Below are 21,284 nucleotides of genomic sequence, written 5' to 3'. Positions count from 1 at the left end.
GTGTGTGTGCATGCGTATATGTGTGTATTCAGAGCTGCTGAGTGGCCAGGCTGAGCAAAGGCCCTCAGCAGACAAAGGCTCAGAAAGACAGCACAGCTCGGGCCTCCCCAAAATTGCTGAGTGGCAGAAGCAGCCCCTACTTATGGAAAAACCAAGGGATAGGAGCATCTATCCCATGATGCCCTATGGTCTTCTTCTCCTAGAACTACCCAAGGAGAGAATCCTGGCTTGAATAATAGCACAGCAGACTGTTACCAACTGTGATCTCGGGTGAGGCCAATGTGTCCCTAGAGTATACACATTGGGCAAGGTGTCCATTTGGGTGAGAAGTTAGCAGAGTCTCATAGCTGGTCCTGAGTGTGGGTACATGTGTTTAATGATACGGGCGAGGAATAGTAGTGTTTCCTTGGATGATGAAGCGCTAGCAAAGTTCAGGTACTGACGCTATGGGAAATCGCTTCCATCGTAGATCACAGGCCGGTCAACAGTCAGGTGGTAAAATACTTTTTTGGAGATAAATCTGAAGAAACAAAAATGGAAATGAAGGTGTTACTTTTAGTGAAGACTGAGGGTGGCAGCTACTACTGTGGCCACATGTCACCGCTTGGGCTCGGCTGGGTGTAAAGCCAGTCTCCATAGAAACAGCTTTTGGGAACTAGGCAACTAGTGTTCCTCAGCTCCCATCTTCTGCCAGTCCAGTCTAGTAAAGTTCTCTCCCTCCAGAAGGTCCAGGTACTGTCACCATGGGCTTCCTAGGGCTTGAGTGATGAGTGGGTGTGTAAATCTTTGTCTTCATTTGCAGCTGAGGGCCAGTGGTCAGGACTGCATGGGAGGTCATGGCAGAAGCCAGGATGTATGTCACACCCACTGGATATTTGTGCCATAGACAGAGATCACTCTCCAGAGCATCACACTACCCCAGGTCTTCTAGAGGCTGCATGCAGCCCTTATCACACCTGTCTCTGGACCCACAGCCAGGCTCAGTGAGGCACTGATATTTCTTGGGGTCATTACAGAAAAAGAAATGGTTAAGTGGAGCTGCAGCTAGAAGAACACTGGCCCTCTCCTAACCCTGCTCCCTACTGCTACTGCGCTCACCCAGGTGGGGGCAGTACTCTAAAGTACTCCAGAGTACAGAGAGCGTACTCTAAAGTCCTACAGATCGAGGCAGAGCTCTATTACCCAGGGACACACAGGACAAGTGGGAGGGTTACTTCTAATCTCTTGGGTGGTGGACCACCCTGTCAACAGGCCTAAGGAGCTGGGGTGGCGTATGGGAACACCTTTGCCCAGAGTACCCTATTAAGTTACTCTGCTAAAAAGCCAAACGGCTGTGATGAAAGGAGACAGTTATAGCTAAGACAGGTCTACTTCAAGAAGGAACCCCAGTGAAGAAGCTGTCTGGAAAACAAGTCTTTCCTGGGGGAGGGGGGTTAGATGTCTCGACCCGTGCACATGACAGATGCTATTTGTACAGCTGTTCTGTCCCGTTTCCTTTCTAACCACCTGCTTACCATTCTTTTTTATAGTCTCACGCTGATGACTCCTGAGAGCCCCTTGAGCAGGGTGCCTCTTCAGGTTTGGCTCCTCCATTAGCCAGATGACCTGGCGTGCCACTGTGCTACCCAGCAGTCCTTAGCCCCGTAGGAAAGGAAGAAGCTGTATGGCAGAGCTCACTGGTTAGTTAGTATACGGTAAGGCCCTGTCGGGGCCGGCCTACTGCTGCAGTTCGAATGAGAAATGACCCCTGTAGGCTCACATATCTGAACGCACACTTGGTCCCAGTTTGGTGGTGACGTTTAGGGAGGTTGAAGAAGTCCAGGAGGGGAAGCTTTGCTGAAAGAAGTATGTCACTGGAGGGGTGGGGTGGGGGGGGCGAGCTTTGAGAACCTATAGCCTTGCCCTACACTTCCAGTTTGCTCTTTGTTCCCTGCATGTGAATAACAGACGTGACCTGTTAACTCCCTATCCTGGCTGCCTGCTGCCATTATGATCTCTCCCTCTGGAACTAAAAGTCCAATTAAAAAAAGAAAAAAAGAAACCTTCTTCCTTTAGTTGCCTTTAATCGTGGCGTTTTAATCCCAGCAACAGGAAGGTAACTGACAGACATGCTTTATAAAACCTACCATGAGCGGTGAAAGCAGCAAAGGAGTCTAAATTATAGAATCGCAAACAAAAACCTTTGACAACCAAGCCCCGACGACGACGACGCTGACGCTGAGTGTCTGCCTCGGTGCTGGGGAACAGGAGCAATGATGCATGGACCCAGCTGGACCCGTGAGATGCCACGACTAACTGAGGGTACCTACCTGGAAAAGGTGTTGTCGAAGATAAGCAAGTAGATGCCAGGGGTTCGGACCTTCAGCTGGCCCCGGATACTCTCCTTGTGGGAATTGCACCGGGTGGTGGGAATGAGGACCTGGCGGGGAGAACAGTAGGAAGGTATCACAGAAGCCGAAGGCCTGTGAGCCCTCCCTCTAGGCAAGCCGAATGAGGCTATAACTATGTAGGGCTGGGACTAAAACTTAGCCCCGGCAAGGGTGGGGTGTATGCCACTCAGTGTGGGGAGATGGTGGGTACGCCTCTTCCGGAATCACGAACCAGTCCCCAGCATCCCTGACAGAAGTAACCTTCAGTCACGTGAAGACAGTTCTCTTGAACTTGACTTCTGGGTCTTGTTTCCCCAAGGTAATCAAGTCTTAGGTGCTTTGCCCACTCTGGGGAAGGTCTGCTCAGGCACCCGGAGTGTGTGTGAAGAAAGGCCCTGGAAGGGAGCCTGGCCTACCTTGCACTGGTCGAGAGGTGTGTCTTCTGTCTCTTGGAAGACCACACTGAAGGAGATGCTCTTGGGGTCAGAAGAGAAGACCCAGCTGATGGTGAGGCCAGGCTCTGCTACGGTGATGGGGATCAGGCTGTAGGTACTGGACCTCACAAACAGCTCCCTGTTACCTTCCCCAAAGCCGGTGATCTCCTCCACCGTAAGGGGCAATTTGATCCTAAAATAAAAGCGCACACAGAAACCTGGTCCAGTGGGTTGTCCGAAGCTTTGAGGTAACTGGAGATTTGAGACCCCGGACTAACATGCTTATGAGATGCTCAGCTCAGACAAAAGCTTTGGCTTGAGTGCTTACCACATACTTGCTGACAGTGAGTCACAGCTGTGAAAGATACAGGAAGTCCTTGCCCACACGGAGCTGAAAGCCCAGGGGACACTATGGGGACAGCCTGACTTGCTCTCAGTCTCTTATGGGTAGGGTCTGATTGTGATGATTTAGTCCTATCACACCCGTGAGGCTGGCCCACATAGCTCAGCCACCATCTTTTCCCTTTATGTTCTGCCTCTTCCTTTCCCCCAATTAGACACGCCTCCCTCCCCCCCCCAGTCTCTCTGAGGACTTATGTGAGAGGGGGTAGAGGGGTTGGAAAGTCTAACCTGAGAGAACCCCGGGTCACATTTCACAACTGTCTTTGAGTTCTGTTTTCCAAATCTGTAGAATGGGAACAAACATGTTTTCCTCACATGGCCATTGTGATGGCACTGGAGACTGAGGAGCTGAGGGGAGGCCTCTGACCTCTTCCTATAAGCAAACATCCTTGGATCCACTTTTCAGGAGGACAACGCTGTGACAGTCTGAGCCTGAGCCACAAATACTTGACTGGGTGGGAACCCTTGCTGCCATGAATCCTGGGTGCTGACCAGCTGAGTACGTTTCCTTTCCCCTCAGCCACTCAAAGGCAGCAAGCTTAACCCAGGCTTATGGCAACAGGGCCTTCACATGGAGCTGAGTACCTTGGCTCAGTTCCTCCACCATGAAGCAAGGCCTCCCCTCAGGCCCACAATCCTCAGTGTTACTTCTCCACAAACAAACAGGCGAGGTTGGGATGTAAACCTCAGCGGTAAAGAACCCACCTATTACGCACCAGACTCTGAGTTCAATTCCAAGCACTGCCTAAAGCAAAACAGCAAAATGAAACAAGCCCTACAAACTGGCCACACACAAGTAAGAGCAAAGAGAAGAGTTTAATAAACTACCATCAGACTCCACCAAGTTCCGAGACCAGGAACACCTGCACATCAACAACTAGAGGGTTAGGAGACAGCCAAGACCAACAGCTAACAAGCTAGTCAGAGACGAACAGGAGACTTCAAAATGTGACCACTCTCCTGTGTGAGCAACACGCGAAGAGCACACAATTATCGCCTCAGCTGGGCGAGGAAAATACGGGAGTACGGGATTCTTCGATTGGCTCGGCTTGCGATAAGAGCAGAGAGTTAGCCCATGTCAACAGAAATCACCTCAGTCTCTGTGGTTGTCCCCTGCTACAAGTCCTGCCCCAGAAAACAGTCAGGTGATTTTTTTCCTTTCTTAGAACCACTCCCGCTTTCTTTAAATTCTCTCACTTTTTGTCGACTTTCCTTAATAAAGCATGCTTTTGCTTTACTTTCTCCTGCGTGTGCCTGTGTCTTTAATCAGTACCCATTTGGCTGCGTGTCTGTCCTTTGCTTATGACTGACTGGCATCTGAGTCTTTGGATCACACACACACCTAGGCTGAGAAAGGCCATGTGGCCCTTAAAAGACCTGCATCGTCCTGCTGGTGGTAAAAACAGAGCACCAGGTGGCGCCAGGCTCCTGCTCTGATAGGACAGGTGTCCCTCTCCTCCATACTCTGTCCTCCTGGGACCCCTCTCCACTGGGCAGCTTGGCACTTACATCAGCTCTCCTGACTTCAGCAGGCATATTTCAGCATCCTGCCCCATCGGCATGTCTTCTTCAGGGGTTAGTGAGTTCGATGTGGTGTCGCTGAAACATCGCAAAGCAGAAGGCCATTAGCTATTAGCACACAGAGTCACACTGCCTGAGGTCTATAGTGGAGTCACACAAGGACTTCGGTGGGGACAGCAAAGGGACCGACAACAGGGTTGCAAACAGGCTGCCTGCAAGGAGATGAGTATAAGCACCAACGAGCCACTCCCCCATCCCGCATCGGCGAATCCTTCTCTACGCATAGGGGAGACAGGCAGGGCGCCAGCCCTGTTTCCTCCAACCTCCTTAGTACTGGCCCCGAGACGCAAGAACTTGCAAAGTTGGGTTCTAGAATCAGATATCCTGGCCGCAGCTCAGTCAGTACAAGAACGGGTCTAGGCATGGATGGGACAGAGGTGTAAACAAAGAGGGCCGAGTGAACATCTATCTCCTCTTTCCTTCCTGAGGCACCATCAGGGGTACAGAAGGAGCTGCCCTGGCACTGACTGGGGCTGTTCCAGTTCCCAAAGTGTGGACACAGGGAGCAAGTGCCACATAAAATATCTCTCTCTTAGAAAGTCAAAGAATTTAGGCAGTTGTCCAGCTAGCTGCTTCTTCCACATTAAAACGTTCTCTTTCGGACGGAGGAGAGGGCTCTTAAGACTCAGTAAGCTAAAAAAACAGAAGAGCATATAGTTATAGGACTCAGTTTGCCTGGCATGGTGGCACACGCCTTTAGCATTTGGGAGGCCAAGGCAAGTGGATCTCTGAGTTTCAGGCCAGCCTAGACTACAGAGTATTCCAGGACATCCAGGGCTAGCTACATAGACAGACCCTGTCTCAATTAAAAAAGGGAGGGAGGAGGTACAACATTCATAAGTCCCATTCTCTTTTTATAGAGCCATCTGAAAGCTGCACAGAAAACTCCAGAAATGCAGCTACTATGACTTCTCACCTATTCTAGGGTGTGCTTCTTGGCAACACAGTTCCCCTTACACCTGTAAGCAATACGTTAAAATCACTGATTCATCAAGCTAGATCTGGATGGAAGTTTCTTTGGTTGTTAGTGCCCTATCTGGTATGTTCCCGTATTTATGTGAAAATGGAGAATTGTGAAATACTGTAAAATTACTGACCCTCAAAATACACTGGCAGATAAAAGTTCCTGGATGGGGACTCGAGCTCCAGCTGTTTCTCCAAGGCAGGATTTGTGCCAGAATCAGATACCCTGACTGCAGCTCAGTGTGTTGCCAACCAGGACTCTATGCCCAGCCTGGTTAGTAGCTCCAACCAACTCCAGCTGACAACTATGCCCAACACGACACATAGGCCCAAGAATGAAAACAGTCTGCTCCCGTGTGAAGGCCTTGGTTAAGAAGGTCTCCTGCCCAGCATGACCTCTTCCCCAGATATTGGAACTAACTAGTCTGAAGAGTTCTGGAGAACGCTCTTAAGATGCCCCACGGGTACTGTCAGTACGTCTCAAACTTTCCTCTCACCCAAGGCTCCAGTCTGCCTGGACCCAGACACATGCAATTCAGTTTCACATGGCTTCAAAAGCCTTTGCAGCGTTTTTGGGACCTTTGGTCTCTCCTAGGTGGTCGTGTAAATGCATTAAGGGATAGATAGAGCAAATTTGCCAATGGCAGGAAACACAAGCAGGACCACTAGAGGGCGCCCTTTCTCGTTTTATAGCCATGTCCTTTCTGTTCCTGAGGCAGTTTTCTCAGAAGGAGAGTCCCTAAGATCAGTGTTCTCACATGTGATCTTTCTCCGTTCCGTTCCTTGCTCCTCCAGCAGTAGGGCCTACCACTGGCTTCTCTGGCTTCAAACAATCACATGCCTACCAGTCCACTGATAGGCTTTCTCTCCAAGGCAGTGAGTGGTTCTTAATGTTCACAATGCTGCGGCCCTTTAATATGGATTCTCCTGCTGTGGTGACTCCCGACCATGTGATTACTTCATTGCTGCTTCATAACTGTAATTTTGCTACTGTTATCCTGGTATGCAGGATATCTGATATGTGACCCCACCCCACCCCCCACCCCCCGCCAAAGGGGTTGCAACTCAAGGTTGAGAAACATAGCTCTAAGATGATGATCCCAGTGTTCCTAGGAATCTAATTGCACACACAGTCTATGCTTAACAAATGTCTGCATTATAAGCCTTAGTGTAAGGGGCTTTCCTATCTCAAATGCCATCAAAGGTAGATGTAATTAACACTCCAATTTACTAAAGAATAAAGAATAGCTCAATGAATAGGAGTACTTGCTATTCTTCCCGAGGGCCCAAGGTACGTTTCCAGTTAGGTGACTTGCAACCGCCTCCAACTCCAGCTCCAGGAGATCTAACACCCTGCCTTCTTTTGGCCTCTTTAGGCATGAACACTCACATGTACACACTGAAATAGTAAATAAATCTTTCAATCTGGAGAGATGGTTCAGCCATTAAGAGCACTCGCTGCTCTTCCAGAGGATGCAGTGGATCCCAGCACCCACACGGTGGTTCACAGCTATGTCTAACTTCAGCTCCAGGGGATCTGACACTCTTCTGGTCTGCACAGGCGCTGTATGCACACGGCACACATATATCCATGCAGGAAAAACATTGCACACACACACACAAATAAGGATATTAAGAAGAAAAAAGGAATAAAAGGGTGCAGAAACAAGGCAGAGGCTAAGGACCCTCCTCCCAAAGTGATCAAAAGCCGTACCATTCTGGGCAAGGAGTCATCTGGGTACTTCCAGTTAGGCCCCCAGCATTCGTCACAAGTCTAAATACTGCAACTCGTTCTTCATTTTATTACCAGAAAACAGTTCTCTAGGCTCCCAAGAACAGAAGCTCCGTCTGAGGAATGCCTGGCAGCCAGCGATGTCTTGCTTACGGTCTTCCTTGGAGGTCTCCCTCCATTTTGTCACTTACTTTACTGAAGCCCAGGCTCCAAAAGAGGAGTGGGAGTCTTCAGTCCAGATTGTTCTGTGCAAACTCGCATTCACCAAAATCGGATAAAGTAGGATTTCAGATTCAAGTTTGCACTAGCCACCAAAAGGCCGGTGTTACAGAGTGGCAGAAGAACGCACCCACCATAGTAACCGACTCCCTTTCTGTGTAACAACCAAGCCAACAACAGCACTTCTAAGATATAGGCTTCTGAAGACTTGGTTCTGTTGGTCCGGTCACAACACACAAACCTGCAGGCCAGCCCACACTTGCGATCAGCAACAGGCATCAACAAACAAGCCCTTCACAGCCTACTTGCAAATGGCTGGCTATTCCCTCAGGGATATTCAGAAATGAGTTTGCCCTCAGCTTTGCTAACCTCTCCTTCCCCCAAAACAGCAGGAAATGAAAAACAAACAAACAAACAAACAAACAAAACAACTTGGGTCTTGGAAGTGACATTCTAATAGTTGACTTGAGAATGACAGGTTTCTAGAAAAGATGATAGGCTGGCACAACCTGGCTTCCAAGATAAGATTGCAGCAGAAGTGCCTACCACTTCCCTCCCATTCTTTTCTCAATTCTACTTTAGACATTCAAGCATCCCAGAGGAAATGCAAGAAGCGGACAACTGGATGGATAGTCACTCTCGAGAAGTTTAGACCTTTGATTCAAAGAAACTTATGGACCTTGGGACAATTATACTACAGATGTAAATGAAAGGCTTTTGGGGGGGGGGGGGTAAAGTGGTCCCAAATAGCCTAGCTTCTTGAATTTAGTTGCAAATATTGTTTTATACAGAACTTTTCCTTGCAGAATAGCTATGACAAGAGATCAATACATTCTCAAATATATACAGCACCCATTCTCTCTACATTCACCCATGCATGTTCCTATAGATGTTCATGCACAAACAATCAATCACAAAGGGTTGAGGTAGGTCTCTGTTCTCACTGGAGAAGACAAATTTCTGAGAGGAATACAGCAGAGCTTGACAAAGCTCAGGCCATTCCAGTGCTACCCTGTAAATGTAAATCTGGGTGTTTTGTAGGAAGAAAAAGTGCTCTTTAACCGCTGAGGCATCTTCCCAGCCCCCAGAGGGTTCTTTTAGAAAGATAACTGCTTCCACTACTTCTCAGTGTTTGGTGCGACCTATGCATCTATTCATCCGTTGTTCATTGTTCACTGCATCCACGAGGGAGTAACCAAAACCCAACAGTTGCACACGGGAGCCTCTACATACCTGTTTTATATCAAAACTGAATATTAGTTTCTAGATTCTGGTTCTACTCCCAGTTCCTGACTTTCAGGGTAATTTCCCAGAGAAGTCAGCAATGCTAGCTCACGGAAACTAATAAGCAGACTGTATTAGGATCATGTCTAGCATATAGGGAAGGTCCAGGAGGGCAACCCCAGACAGGTCTAGCCAAGACAAGCCTGGTAGGTGGGCACTGCCTGCCAGGGGCCAGTGGGGCCATGTGCAGGGCTACATCAGGCCCTCAGGCCAGCTAGACACTGATGGTAAGCAACCTGGTCTCTTAGTCATGGAATGACCAGAAACCTGACTTTATAGCTCAGAATTCACCAGTTATTTTGGCTCTGGCTTCTATGTTCTCATGTATAAATGGAGCCCTCAGGGCTGCAGTGAGACATCAGTGGGACATATTGGACATTCACACAGAGCCTAATTCATAGCATGGACTTTGTCTTGGCCTAGGCCCGAAATGTTCCACAGATGTGTGTGACGGGTAAACAAAGTTATTTTAATGGACAAAGTAAACCATCTTCAGTGGACAAAAGTCGAATGACCTGACAGGTTTCAATAGCAGAATATGCGTCAAGGCAAGAAAAAGGGAGTGTGAAGCATCAGAATCATGCTTCATCTTTGACTCTCAAATTAAGTGGGCGGGCTTGTCAAGATCATGTGGATGCCACCCCTGTGTAGAGAGAGGGGGAGGTCACTAGCTGACATCTCTTAGAAGTTGAGAAGGAAACACAGACCACATATCACAGAGAGGGAGAGGCAGAGGCGGACGTGAGTGAGCGCACTTAACTCTGGAACAGTTACTGGAGCTTCCACATAGGTGAGTCATTTGCTTTTGTTGGTTTTCTCAGATTTCTGCCTGCAGCATGACCTATATACACAGTGCAAGCTACTGAATTCAGATACACATGGCTCTTATCCGCCAGTACCATGATTTCTGTAAGTGTTGGAGAAATATGAAAACAACTTTATTGGCTTTGGCATACAGCAAGTGCCTACAAAAGGAGTAACCAGATCCACCCAGGGACATAAAACAGTTTAGTTGCGGGTCTTCTGTTTTTATCAATAATTTTTCTGTTCTTTTGTACCTTACAAAACAAGCTGTAATTCTCAATAACCGTTCACTTTTATTTTTTTGCAGTATGAAATCATTTAGAAACCACATATACTATAGACTACAGAAAAATAAAAAGGAGATAAATTAAGTGATTTGTAATTCTGCCAGCCAAAGGCCAAATGCTGATGGAGTTTGGTACTTTTTAAAGACTGCAGTCAAAAGTATAAATGTTATCAAAAGCTCTTTAAACAAGAGTCTATAGAATTATAGGTACGGGGGCATTATTTCTCTACAGCTTTAATGAGATTCTCAAAGAGGTTTGTGATCAGAAAATGTTAAGAAGCAAGGCATGGCGGCAATTCCAGCCCTTGGAGGTAGAAGCAGGAAGATGCCATCTATTTCTTGCAACCATGATAGCTTATAACATGTGCTTTTTTTTTTGCATATTTTTCTCATATTTATTCTGTTTTCAGTAACTTCCAAAATAATTAAAAGTACTTCTTAGACATCTGAGTTACATTTTATGCTTCAGATATAATTATGGTTTATCATCGGCCTTTTACATTATGTTCAAAGTTTTATTACTTTTTCATTTGCGTAAGTCAACATCTTGATAGTAAAGAAATGTTCTTAACTTTTTGTACAAGGGGCAGCGACTTGTGCATGTGCATGTATATTTGTGTATTTGTGGGTATGAATGCATACATATGAAAGCAAGTGTCTTTTCTCAGGCACTGTTCACCTTTTTTGTTGAGACAAGGTCTCTCACTGGCCTGAAACTCACTTTGTAGGCTAGTAAGACTGTCTGGCCAGTGAGCCCCAGGAATATGTCTCTGGCTCTCAGTGCTGAGGTTACACGTGTACACCAGCATGCCCACCTTTTTTTTTTTTTTTTTTTTTTTTTTTTAAATGTGAGCTTTAGGGAATTAACTCATGGTTGTAAGGCAAGCACTTTCCTGACACCCATCTCCCCAGTCCAATGATTTTCAAAACTCTTATCTGTACAGTCTAGCTCCTATCTGCCAACATAACATTGAATACAAATCTGTACATTTTCTGAAGAGTCATGCTAAGGTTGTATCCAGAAAAAAATAGGACTACAAAAAGGCAAATACAAGTCAGGTAACAACAGAGAACAGCAAAGCTGTTTATTTCATATTTTAAATGATTAAAAATAAATCATCCCTATGTGAGTCAGTAATATACACACCAATATCTGACCTTATTCTAGCACCTCGGAAAGCTGTGGAGCAGGATGACTAACTCCAGTGTATCAAGACTGGATATCTAGCCTCGAGGTCTAAGCATGGACTGAGTCCTTCCTTGATGGCAAGAAAAGAGATTATGGCTCTAGGGGAGGTAGAGGTTGCAGAACCATCAGAGTGGACACTGCTTCCTCCTAGGACTCAACTTCAGGGCAAAAAACGACCATGCTGATGAAAAGCGGAGGATGTCTTCAACTTTCATATACTCTCACCTGACCAGGGAATATTTCGTCTTGGTAAATCTTACAGAGGTTCTACCCAAACACTTGCTCATCTTAAGACACCTTATAGAACCCACACCAGGACACTGGCAAGGTTAGCCTGTCCCCTACAGTCAGGCCACAGTTACATTATCCTATATCCTCCTTGTGGTCCTTGGTAAAAGGAGAGGGCGAGCAGGGTCAGAGACATGACAGCCATGGAAGATGACGTCCTGGGCAAGAAAGGCAGGCATGTGGCCTTTGCTACAAACCTTCCCAGCAGCCACTTCATGCACCATTCTATTTATTCACGGTCTGAGGCTCCAGCATAGATCCCATAAACTGACTGACAGAGGAGATAAATGGGAAAGGTTGGTTTGGGGAGTCAGGATGACACTTAGTTCCCAGATCTGTTGAAGTTCTGGGCATGCAAGGGTTTTCTTTCCCTTATTCCCCATCAACTGCCCTTCACACTATACAGCTGAAGAAGAGTAAACAGTAAGAACTTCCCAGTCAAACGTAGTTCTTGCCATCCCCCAAGCCCCTATGGATACTAGTAAGGACACCTCCTAGAAGGGGTACTTGACTTGGCTTTCATGATTTTTTGGACAGCAAGTAGGGCGATCTTAGGTTTCTGTCCCTATGATAAAACATCATGACGAAAATCGACTTGAGGGCAGAAGGGTTTATTTCTTTTCACATGTCCTGATTCACAGTTCATCAGGGAAGGAATCGAGAGCAAGAACCCAGAGGCAGGCACTGAAGCACATGGAGGAATGCTGCTTACTGGCTTGCTCCTACCAGCCTAGGAGAGTCCCCATCCACAATGGGTTGGCCCTCACTTATCAATCATTCAGTAAGGAAGTGCACTACACACCTGCCTACAGGCCAACCTTACGGAGACATTCTCTCAAGTGAGAGTCCTTCTCAAGCAACTCTAGTTTGTGTCAAGTTGTCATAAAACTGACCAGCACAGGGCAGAGAGTGGTAGGAACCTTGCTGTGATACCCAAGCACATGGGGGTGGGCCTTCCTGACAGACAGCGGTCTGTGTTTCCAAATAGTTGTGGGGAGAGAACTCAACAGCTAAAAGTACCAGACAGCCTCTAGAAGATCTGGGCTTGAATCCCAGTACCACATGGCTGCGCACAACCATCTGTAACTCCAGCCCCAGGCAATCTAACGTCTTCTTCTGGCCTTGGCGAGCACTACACACACACAGAGTTCACAGGCATACATATAGGCAAAACATCTACACACATAAAATACATAAACACACAAAAAACAAAACAAAACACCAAAGGGTTACTATGTCCACTTGGTTATATGGTTATCTTTTTCTTTTTAAACAATTGAGTGTTTTACGCTATATTCGTGGGAGGCATCTGAGATATTTTTAGGGTTAATGAAGAGTCCCTCATGCTGGATGAGCAGTTTCCCCTGGGAAATGGCCACCTCCAGCACACTGCTATTACTGAGTATGGTAACAAGTGGGGTCAGAGATGATAATTTGTTTCCTAAATTCAGTTAATAAGGACAGTGGGAAGAAAGAACGTCACTCAGACGGAACCAAATATTAACTCTTGGGTTTTGATTCACAGATGCTTGCCACAACAGACGTCATGGACAATGAGGACTATGAGATGGATTCCTGGCTCTTCAACATTTCCATCAGTGACAGTGAGGAACACAAACACTTCATAAAGTTCAAGGAGATCTTTCTGCCCTGCATGTACCTGGTGGTGTTTATTTTTGGACTGGTGGGGAACTCCTTGGTTCTGATTATATACGTTTTCTACCAGAAGCTGAGGACTCTGACAGATGTGTTCCTGGTGAACTTGCCCATGGCTGACCTGGTATTTGTCTGTACTCTGCCCTTCTGGGCTTATGCAGGCACCTACGAGTGGGTCTTTGGCACGTTCATGTGCAAAACTCTTCAAGGCATGTACACAGTGAACTTCTATGTGTCCATGCTCACTCTCACCTGCATTACAGTGGATCGTTTCATTGTCGTGGTCCAGGCTACCAAGGTCTTTAACCAGCAGGCTAAGTGGAAGATTTGGGGCCAGACCACTTGCTTGCTCATTTGGGTGGTCTCCCTGTTGGTCTCTTTGCCACAGATCATCTATGGTAACGTTGAACATCTGGACAAGCTTATCTGTCAGTACCACAACGAGGCATTTTCCACTGTGGTTCTAGCCACACAGATGACTCTGGGGTTCTTCTTGCCATTGCTCACTATGATTGTGTGCTACTCAGGCATCATCAAGACCTTGCTTCAAGCTCGAGGCTTCCGGAAGCACAAATCTCTGAAGATCATCTTCATTGTAGTGGCTGTGTTCCTGCTGACCCAGACACCGTTCAATCTTGCCATGTTAATCAGGAGTACAAGCTGGGAGTACTACACCATGATCAGCTTTCAGTACGCCATTCTAGTGACAGAGGCTATAGCATACTTTCGGGCCTGCCTGAACCCTGTACTCTATGCCTTTGTTGGCTTAAAGTTCCGGAAGAACCTCTGGAAACTTGTGAAGGACATTGGCTGCCTCCCTTACTTGGGAATTTCAAGTCAGGGGAAGTCTTCTGAGGACAGTTCCAAGACTTGTTCTGCCTCCCACAATGTAGAGACCACCAGTATGTTCCAACTGTAGCTGTAGTAGGCCTGGCCAGACTTGGAGAAGCTAGCATCAGAATTCTTAGGAGCATGGCTATGAACTTTGGATGCAACATGTGGACTCTCGTGGAGAAGTCACCAAAAACTACAGCTGTGTACAAAGCTTCTCAGATATAAACATACCCTGTTCTTAATACCTAAGCCTCAATATTCAAAGGAGAATGTCTTGAGATTTTTAAGCACCTTTTCTCTTCCATCCTCAAGAATGCTAACTCTAGAGATTTCAGGTGTTCTTTTACCAAGTTTGGGGCTAAAAGTCGAAGAAGAGCTGCATCAACAAAGCTGTTGATGGAAGGTAACATGAAGGTTCCTGGGTTCAGAAGATTCTTCTATAGGCAAGTAGTGGATAGCTGAGAAATCCCCACATGCATGCTGGTCTATGTGGCTCAGACCTGTCACCAGGCTCCTAACAGGACGACACCAAGTTCAGATTCTTCCAGAGGTCTGACTTGTGTATTGGTAGAGGCTTATATTTTCTTGGATTAGTCCTTGAAAGTGCAGCATAAGAGACTGAGGATAGGCTAGAATAAATAGCTGAATTTCAGTGGTCCACAGAATGCTAAAAGACGTGCAAAAAGGAGGTTAAGACTATAACAACTCTAAGCAGCATTATTAAAGGGACTCCGGTGGCTTTGCTCATCTTAAAAAAAAAAAAAAAAAAAAAAAAAAAAGTGGAACTTTGCAATGCCTGCCACACTATATCAAATATTATGAGTTTCATGGCTAAGAAATAAAACCTTTTAAAAGTTTTCAAACTGCTTTCATCTTTAGGTACATTCTACTTTAATTTGGTATACCTGGAACACAAAACAAAATAAACCCTCACAAACAGCACAAAAACAACCCAGGTAACTTCTAGGCTTGGAATAAAGGAGTTAAACTTTAGGGCCAGTGGTCAATGAAGGAAGTAGACTATACCAATGGTTAACAATCTTGCTTTCACAGTGGTTTCCTGCTCCTGTCCAAGATGTGGGATGCGTTTGTTTAACCCTGTAATACTGCTCCAAGATGAGGGAATTTTACATGCCAGACTGGATTGATGTTGACTAGATCCTGACAATCAGGAGAATAGCCCTATGTGTGTTTGTTGGGCATTTACACCACCAAATCATTTACCTAAATATGAACATCTGCCTAAAAAAGGGTGACCAGAATGCACAGGGGGTTAGCTAACCCTGGGCTCAGGGGCTGGGAAGAGCAGCCTAGGGCTGTCTCCTTGCCCTTCGCTAGGTAAAATGTGGAATAAATCAATCTCAACCTCTTTCAACATGCTTCCACCCACACTGTAGAACCTTCCCCGTTATCTCCCCTCTTTTCCCTCGCTCCCTCCCACCCTCGCTCCCTCCCTCCCCTCTCCCTTATTTAACTGCATAGCTTTGAGCATTCTGGAACTTGCCATGTAGACCAGCCTGGCTTCACAGAAATATACTTGCCTCTGACTCTCAAGTGCCTGATTAAGGACACAGGCCAGCATATCAGACCTGAACAAATCTCTTAACCTCTGGCCATTTCTTTTTAGTGAGAAGGTTCAAGTCTCTCCATCTAACACAATGGCCTGGAGAGATAGGTCAGCTGGTAGATGCTTGCCCAGCATGCATGGAGTCCTGGGTTTGGGCCCAGCACTACATTAAAATTGGGTGTGGTGAAATACAACTATAATTCCAATATTTGGGAGGTAAAGAAAGGAGGAGCGAATACTTAAGGTGTTGTCATCTACAGAAAGTTGAGGTCAACTGAGGCTACATGAGACCCTGCTTCAAAACAAAATCAAATCACCTCACAGCACAGTATATTTGTAGGTGAAAGGTCTCCAAACTGGCAGCAGTTATTTCTTATAGAAACTAGTAGAGGTTCCTTCTGCCATCCAGATGGGTGATTGCAGAGACATAGGCTGTTGTGTACTTTTTTTCTGGGCATGTAGGGCATGCCACATAAATTCTGGCTCATCAAAATGTAACCACACTTTGGAGTAGCCACATGGTCCCATGCACTGTGTTATCAAACACACACATAAGAGCTATCGTACACTTACTTCCTTGCTATGTACATCTGGCATGTAAGACCAAGCGCTTACTCAAACAAACTAGCCTGCTGATACAGGGTGATGAGGCTGGCCTTCAGTGCATTCATCTTTATTTACAACAATGTTGATGGAGGAGGCCCGAGTCCCTGATCACCCTAATATTCCGGCTCAGGAGACACAGGCTTTAAATGGGAAGGAAGATGTGTCAGGTGAAAGGGCCCTGTAGCTATCTATACAGGTATTCTAGACAGAGGCAGGGTTGGGCACTCAGCACTCAAGAGACAGTGCCACCCTGGGCTAATACCAGAAAGCCTTTCCAAGGCCTGGCTTACCAATTCACAGTGCCAAGTGACAATGCTCCCTGGGCCGTCCCCGTCTGCTCAAGGAACAAATCAGATGAGATCCTGTTGGATCACGCACTCTTCCATGTTTATACTGGCCTTTATGCAGCTTAAGAGAAGCTTGTTTGCCTGTTGCCATGAAAATGGAGCAATCGAACCAACCTTCTCTCTCTGCCTCCTCAGCCAGGATCTGCCCCATTCTCTGGACACCTACACACACACACACACAGCTACACACACACACCTACACACACTCACACCTACACACACACACCTACACACACACACCTACACACACACACCTACACACACACACACCTACACACACACCCACACCACACACCTATACACACACAGATACAGGGGGGGGAGGTAGGTAGAGAGGGAGGCCCCCTAAACAAAAACCCCAGCATGTGTTAGTTAAAGCGGGCTTGTGTCTGACCTGCAAGTTATCCACACCAAGGCCCAGAAAAGGCTGTTGCCTCAGGCTCCATCCCCCTAGAGGTGTGTGAAGCCTCAATGCTCAGCCCCTCTTTTTCCCACCTTTGGATCCCCTTCCTGCTCACACCAGCAGATCATCATATCAAAGGCCAGGGTGGTAAGGTGGAGTTGGGGGAACAGCTGGATGAACAAAGGACCCTGCTTGAACCCAGACTGTCCTAGATGTTTCAGAGCCTGAATGCAGACACTGTGTGCTTCCCCCCCCCCCCCCCGGGTTCCATCTTATCACCCAGAATTTCTTGGTGTCTTGTAATGAGGAGATGGTTCTACAAGAAGGCAGAAAAGGGAATACTGAGTCCAGAAGCTCTCAGTCACTCTGGTTTCCACAGAGCTTTCAAAGCAGCACCTTGGCCAGATGCTCAGTTTGTTTTTCGGGCAGCTTGGTAATGCAGGCTCCACTTCTCAGAGGAGAACTCAATGAGGACTGGTCCCTTGTTAGCAGGCTCTCTGCCCCTGAACACTGGCCACAGAGCAGGCAGGTGTTATACCGCACAGAGAGCTTGCCTGCTGTGTCCTCCTCTGTAGTCAGAGGTCCTGGGTTAACACAGGCACACGGTGGCTTTTGAACTTTAACCATGATCACCATATCCTGTCCTTGTTTTGTTTCTGAGATAGAGGCATCAGATCTCTTGGCTGGTGACCACACTTCCCCTGCTAAGCACTCTGGCCACAAAGCCCTGGTTCTGAAGTGAGTGAGTGAGTGAGTGAGTGCTGGCAGCAGGCTCTGAGGGTAGGTTTCACAGTTTCACATCATTTCATGTAATCTGGGTACCTGAAGGCTTTTTTTTTTTTTTTTTTTTTCTTCCTTTTTAAAGATGAGGCTACAAGTTGAAGATACTGAGAGCACATATGAGTACACAGTAGACATGCACAGCCTGGGCTGATGGTCAAAACTCGGCATCAATATCAGGAACATCGCCTATCTCCACAGGAGGTTTCTGGCCCAGACCCTCTCTCTACCACCTTTCTTAAGGAGGGATGGATGATTCTAGGCTCTCCAGAATAGGGCCTGGAGCTTAAGCTCTTCACCCTGAACAGCCTGTATATCTGGTTCCTAGAGAGGAGGCCAGGTGATGGAGACTTTGGCTGTATGTGAGCTGGGCAGAGGCCAAGGAAGCCAACTACCTATCACCTCAGTTCTGAGGACAACTGAAAATCTGGGTAGTGGTGTCTAGAAGCTGCAGGCATGTCACAGATGAGGGCTGTGTTCCTGCTAAGTTTCACCAATTAAGATAAGCCAGGAATGGGGGGTAGGGGGAAGGCAGTTGTTACCAGGAGATCCTGTTAGGTTTCCCTGTGAGAGTAAAGCTGGATCTGGAGACTTCCTTGTTCTATCATTTCCAGGAAGGGTCAAAGCTTAGTTCCTCTTTTATTACTTTGTTCCTCAGACTGCTTCCTTTACCTCTAACTTTGCCGTGAGGGATGCTGATGCAAGTCTAGGGCTCTCTTTCCTATAATTTCTCAGACTCTTGACATCTTTGGTTAAGTTTTAAACATGGGAAGAAAAGGAATGTTACGGAAAAGCTCCCATATATGCTAACACATAATCTACAGCGTAGAAAGGTGGCTCTTCATTCACATAGGTGAGGTACAAAAGACCACGGATTCCCATCAGTTAATCCCAGATCTGCATTGGTGGCTGCAGGGTAGCACACTGACAATTTCCTTTCTCTGGAACAGTTCCTGATTTCCTACGACCAAAAACTACACATACTGGTCATCAGTCTGGAAGCTTTCTGTTTCTGTTCCTACTAGGAAAGAGGAAGGTAAAAGATGAGGGAGGAAGCTAGAGGACAGTCGCCTTATGCAGATTACAGGAGTTTGTGAGAAGACACTTTCAAATCAATGGCATCCTTCTGGGCTCTTAGTTCTGGTTTACTCCACCCTTCTATCCATGCGGCTTGCCAGGTACCAAGGGCAGAATGTAGTTTACTGGTAAAAGAAGAGAAGGTACCCTGGGGACCACTGAGTCAAGGGGGCCAGGGTGAACACTGTTGACTACTGATCAGTGCATGTCAGAGAAGTGTTTAAGGAAGTAGAGAATTGGTCCAAAGTCACAGGAGCAACAGTGAATAGGAGTTATCTTAGGTTTAGCAATGAGAAGGTTTGTCCATGAGCTGCATTCAGTGACTTTAGTCAGAGAACACACAAGTCTAAGAGATACACTTAAGTCTAAAGGTTAACAGCCTCATGAAGATTAAGAACAGCCCTCCCATGTGGCAGAAACTGACATGATAAAAATAACAACTAACTCCTGGTTTTGTTTTGGATTCTGAGCAGGAGACAGAGATCACATGAGCTCACAGAAGTCTTCTTCACCAGAAGAAAAGTTGGCCAAGTAAATTTTGAGACTGTATTTGCTATGTTTCTCATTGCTATTATAAAATATCTGACAGTCCATCACAGCTGGGAAGGCATGAAGTGTAGCTCCATCTAGACTTATTTACATGACATTGGGCCTGGAAGCAGAGAACTTACGCTGGAACCAGGGACAGGTTAAACTTTCACAGGCTCATCCTTAGTTAACTTCTTCAGAGAAGTTACTTCCACCAGTCAGACCACACCTTCTAAATGATCCACAGCCTTCAAAATAGTGCCACAGACCCAGGACCAAACATTCAAAACAAACTTTCCTGATTCAAAACCTAACATTTAGCCCTTGATCCATAAAGCCCCATGCCATTCCACAATACAAAACACACTTAGTTCAGCTTCAGAGAAAGCCCTATAATCTTAACAGACTCAACATTGTCTGAAGCCTCAAAATTCGAAGTCGAGACTTAAAGCATGCTCAACCGTGAGACCCTGTAAAATCAAAATTTAAATTATATACTTCGGATATATAAAAAACATTCCCATTCTAATAGGGAGGAATGAGGGTAGAGCAAAGAAAGCCATGACAACTTAACAGTAGAAACATTAAATCCTAGTTTCATGTTTGGCATGTAGGACACATTTGTTATTAGCCCTACCCTTATGGGCCTTCTTGTCTGCTACACATACTGGGTCTCTTTGGGACTTGCTTTACTAGGTGTCTGTAGCTTTCCTTGGTAAATGTTCTATATTCCTGATATCTCCAATATATTGAAGTCTCTACTGCAATTTAGGCTTTACCCTCAAAATTTCATGCACAGTCCACTAATGGACTGCCAGAGAACCTGACCCCACTACACACTGCCTGGACTCCCAGGCTCTTCTCTAGAATCTTAGTGCAAACCTCCCAGGCCCGCAACTCTTACATTCTGCACCGCCTACAAAGTCAGCACCATGTGGATAATGTCAAGTTCTGCTGTCAGCTTGATAAGGAGCTGGGTCTTCTTGGACCATAGCCGAAGTAGTGGAGTGTCTTTGTAGCTGAACTTGGAAAAATACTTTCTAGGTGATTAGTTCAGAGAAGGGCACCCTTGGGGCTCTATCTTTTCAGATATTCTCACCTTAAAGAAAAGTTAAATTCATCTAGATTTTTATACTCTGGGGCGTTTAATGAGAGAACTCTTCCCTTAGGGTCCCTTTCTTTCCTACTGTCCCAATGCAAAGCTGCTGTTCCCTTTTAATGGCATTACTCTCTAACCGTTTTAGCTACTTTGTCCACAACTTCAAGTAAGTGTGCTTCTTTTCTTGCCAAGCTAAACACTTTTACATGTTGTTGCTCTGCTTTTTCTCATAATTCATGCTCATAAACTTCACTAAAATTAGAGAGTAGTAACCATGCTACAGCCTGAATATCATGCTTGGCCAGAGTGTAAAGTGACAGGAAGGCGCTTGTTCAAATGGATCAGGCATGGATCAGGAAGCAAAGAGCACAGGCCAGAGCATATGAAATTAAAAATTCATTTTTTAAAATGTGTAAGTGTGTATCACGTGTGTGCAGGTGCTCACGGTAGCCAGAGGGTGTCTTATCCCCTGGAACTGGAGCTACAGATGGTTATCTGATGTCGGATGTGAGTACTGGGAATTTGGGTCCTCTGCAAGAGAGAGCAGTCAGTGCTCTAAACTGCCAAGCCATCTCTCCAGTCCCTAGTCTATTATTTTTAAGTCCAGCATCACTCAAAGTTTCAGGGCACAAGTGACACATGGCTAATAATTTTAGCCAAAATGTAATACAAATGACCCCTGATAAAAGAGTCCTTATTCACAACGAAGCCTTTATGGGTACAGTCTATATTTTACACATTTCCAGTGGGATTCTGGTCTTGTGAACAACCACCAAAACAGCTCACTAAAGGTCCATTTACAGTGTTCTAGCGCTTTGCTGGCTGATACCTCCAAA

General features: G+C 46.2%; 2 protein-coding genes across 3 annotated transcripts in view; one reads left to right on the top strand and one right to left on the bottom strand.

Annotated features, from left to right (window-relative positions):
• Positions 1-351: 351 nt before the first annotated feature.
• Fyco1 (FYVE and coiled-coil domain autophagy adaptor 1) overlaps positions 352-21,284 on the bottom strand; it is a 64,850-nt gene continuing 43,917 nt past the window's right edge. For both annotated transcript variants that reach the window (XM_051201324.1, XM_051201333.1), the window contains exons 15-18: positions 4,715-4,804; positions 2,786-2,996; positions 2,310-2,419; positions 352-520 (exon numbers count right to left, since the gene is read on the bottom strand). In XM_051201324.1, the coding sequence (XP_051057281.1) occupies positions 445-520; positions 2,310-2,419; positions 2,786-2,996; positions 4,715-4,804 (487 nt within the window). In that variant the 3' untranslated portion in view covers positions 352-444. The remainder of the gene's footprint in view (positions 521-2,309; positions 2,420-2,785; positions 2,997-4,714; positions 4,805-21,284) is intronic.
• On the top strand, positions 13,078-14,904 carry Cxcr6 (C-X-C motif chemokine receptor 6). The gene has a single exon (XM_051201345.1). It carries the CDS (start codon positions 13,098-13,100, stop codon positions 14,124-14,126), a length of 1,029 nt encoding a protein of 342 aa, XP_051057302.1. The 5' UTR covers positions 13,078-13,097; the 3' UTR covers positions 14,127-14,904.

This window comes from Phodopus roborovskii, unplaced genomic scaffold, assembly GCF_943737965.1.
Source record: "Phodopus roborovskii unplaced genomic scaffold, PHOROB, whole genome shotgun sequence".
NCBI lineage: Eukaryota > Metazoa > Chordata > Mammalia > Rodentia > Cricetidae > Phodopus > Phodopus roborovskii.
This window is presented reverse-complemented; position numbering and strand designations above follow the sequence as displayed.